This window comes from Narcine bancroftii, chromosome 3, assembly GCF_036971445.1.
Source record: "Narcine bancroftii isolate sNarBan1 chromosome 3, sNarBan1.hap1, whole genome shotgun sequence".
Classification (NCBI taxonomy): Eukaryota; Metazoa; Chordata; class Chondrichthyes; order Torpediniformes; family Narcinidae; genus Narcine; species Narcine bancroftii.
This window is the reverse complement of record NC_091471.1, coordinates 911008-914060: the sequence shown is the minus strand read 5'-3', so window position 1 is coordinate 914060 and position 3053 is coordinate 911008. Positions and strand designations below refer to the sequence as shown.

The 3053-nt window shown below is 73.9% G+C and overlaps 1 protein-coding gene across 1 annotated transcript; it reads left to right on the top strand.

The window, feature by feature from the left end:
* Positions 1-562: 562 nt before the first annotated feature.
* On the top strand, positions 563-1631 carry LOC138756027 (uncharacterized). Its single transcript, XM_069922710.1, has 3 exons — positions 563-642; positions 760-1481; positions 1540-1631. The coding sequence occupies exons 1-3, from the start codon at positions 563-565 to the stop codon at positions 1629-1631; spliced, it is 894 nt and encodes a 297-aa protein (XP_069778811.1).
* Positions 1632-3053: the final 1422 nt, after the last annotated feature.

Genomic DNA, 3053 nt, shown 5'->3' with positions numbered 1-3053 from the left:
CCCTGTGACCATCCCCCACCCTAGCCCAGCTTAAAGCCCCCCAGCCGCCACCAGGGCCCAAGGGAGGAAGAAGCGAGAGCGGCTCCCTGCTCCCCTAGGCATCCCTGTCAACAGCCCCCACCAGGGCCCAGCATCCAGCACCCCAGCCGCCACCAGGGCCCAAAGGAGGAAAAAGCGAGAGCGTCTCCCTGTTCCCCTAGGGGTCCCTGTGAACAGCCCCCACACGGGCCCAGCGTCCAGCCCCCCAGCTGCCACCAGGGCCCAAGGGAAGAAGAGGTGAGAGCTGCTCCCTGCTCCCCTGGGTGTCCCTGTGAACAGCCCCCACCCTCGCCCAGCGACCAGCCCCCCAGCCGCTACCAGGGCCAGAGGGAGGAAGAGGCGAGAGCGGCTACCTACTCCCCTGCGGGTCCCTGTGACCAGCCCCCACCTAGGCTCAGCGTCCAGCCCCACAGTCCCCACCAGGGCCCAAGGGAGGAAAGGGCGAGAGCGGCTCCCTGCTCCCCTGCGGGTCCCTGTGACCAGCCCCCACCCTGGCCCAGCGTCTAGCCCACCAGTCCCCACCATGGCCCAAGGGAGGAAGTGGCGAGAGCGGCTCCCTGCTCCCCTGGGCGTCCCTGTGACCAGCCCCCACCTGTGCCCAGCGTCCAGCCCCACCCCCCCCCCCCCCCCCCCCCCCCAGCCGTCACCAGGGCCCAAGGGAGAAAGAGGCGAGAGCGGCTCCCTGCTCCCCTGGGGGCCCCTGTGACCAACCCCCACCAGGGCCCAGCGTCCAGCCCCCCCCAGCCGTCACCAGGGCCCCCAAGTGAGGAAGAGGCGAGAGCGGCTCCCTGCTCCCCTGCGGGTCCCTGTGACCAGCCCCCACCCAGACCCAGCGTCCAGCCCCACAGTCCCCACCAGGGCCCAAGGGAGGAAGTGGCGAGAGTGGCTCCCTGCTCCCCTGCGGGTCCCTGTGACCAGCCCCCACCTGGGCCCTGCGTCCAGCCCCCCAGCCGCCACCAGGGCCCAAGGGAGGAAGAGGCGAGAGCGGCTCCCTGCTCCCCTGCGGGTCCCTGTGACCAGCCCCCACCCGGGCCCTGCGTCCAGCCCCCCCCCCCCCCCCAGCCGTCACCAGGGCCCAAGGGAGAAAGAGGCGAGAGCGGCTCCCTGCTCCCCTGGGGGCCCCTGTGACCAACCCCCACCAGGGCCCAGCGTCCAGCCCCCACCAGGGCCCAGCGTCCAGCACCACCCCGGCCGCCACCAGGGCCCAAGGGAGGAAGAGGCGAGAGTGGCTCCCCGCTCCCCTGCGGGTCCCTGTGACCAGCCCCCACCCCGGGCCCTGCGTCCAGCCCCCACCCGGGCCCTGCGTCCAGCCCCCACCCGGGCCCTGCGTCCAGCCCCCACCCGGGCCCTGCGTCCAGCCCCCACCCGGGCCCTGCGTCCATCCCCTACCCGGGCCCTGCGTCCAGCCCCCCAGCTGCCACCAGGGCCCAAGGGAGGAAGAGGCGAGAGTGGCTCCCCGCTCCCCTGGGGGTCCTTGTGACCAGCCCCCATCCCCCCCAGCCGCCATCAGGGCCCAAGGGAGGAAGAAGCGAGACAGGCTCCTTGCTCCTCTGCGGGTCCCTGTGACCAGCCCCCACCCTAGCCCAGCTTAAAGCCCCCCAGCCGCCACCAGGCCCAAGGGAGGAAGAGGCGAGAGCGGCACCCCGCTCCCCTGCGGGTCCCTGTGACCAGCCCCCACCCAGACCCAGCGTCCAGCCCCCACCAGGGCCCAGCGTCCAGCACCACCCCGGCCGCCACCAGGGCCCAAGGGAGGAAGAGGCGAGAGTGGCTCCCCTGCGGGTCCCTGTGACCAACCCCCACCCGGGCCCAGCGTCCAGCCCCCCAGCCGCCACCAGGGCCCAAGGGAGGAAGAGGCGAGAGCGGCACCCCCGCTCCCCTGCGGGTCCCTGTGACCAACCCCCACCAGGGCCCAGCGTCCAGCACCACCCGGCCGCCACCAGGGACCCAAGGGAGGAAGAGGCGAGAGCGGCACCCCCGCTCCCCTGCGGGTCCCTGTGACCAGCCCCCACCCAGACCCAGCGTCCAGCCCCCACCAGGGCCCAGCGTCCAGCACCACCCCGGCCACCACCAGGGCCCAAGGAGGAAGAGGCGAGAGTGGCTCCCCTGCGGGGGTCCCTGTGACCAACCCCCACCCGGGCCCAGCGTCCAGCCCCCCAGCCGCCACCAGGGCCCAAGGGAGGAAGAGGCGAGAGCGGCACCCCGCTCCCCTGCGGGTCCCTGTGACCAACCCCCACCAGGGCCCAGCGTCCAGCACAACCCCGGCCGCCACCATGGCCCAAGGGAGGAAGAGGCGAGAGCGGCACCCCGCTCCCCTGCGGGTCCCTGTGACCAACCCCCACCCGGGCCCAGCGTCCAGCCCCCCAGCCGCACCAGGGCCCAAGGGAGGAAAAGGCGAGAGCGGCACCCCCGCTCCCTGCGGGTCCCTGTGACCAGCCCCCACCCGGGCCCTGCGTCCAGCCCCCAGCCGCCACCAGGGCCCAAGGGAGGAAGAGGCGATAGTGGCTCCCCGCTCCCCTGCTGGTCCCTGTGACCATCCCCCACCCGGGCCCTGCGTCCAGCCCCCCAGCCGCCACCAGGGCCCAAGGGAGGAAGAGGCGATAGTGGCTCCCCGCTCCCCTGCTGGTCCCTGTGACCATCCCCACCCGGGCCCTGCGTCCAGCCCCCCAGCCGCCACCAGGGCCCAAGGGAGGAAGAGGCGAGAGTGGCTCCCCCGCTCCCCTGCTGGTCCCTGTGACCAGCCCCCCAGCTGCCACCAGGGCCCAAGGGAGGAAGAGGCGAGAGTGGCTCCCCGCTCCCCCTGCGGGTCCCTGTGACCAGCCCCCACCCGGGCCCTGCGTCCAGCCCCCCAGCCGCCACCAGGGCCCAAGGGAGGAAGAGGCGAGAGCGGCTCCCTGCTCACCTGGGCGTCCCTGTGACCAGCCCCACCTGTGCCCAGCGTCCAGCCCCCCCCCCCCCCCCCAGCCGTCACCAGGGCCCAAGGGAGAAAGAGGCGAGAGCGGCTCCCTGCTCCCCTG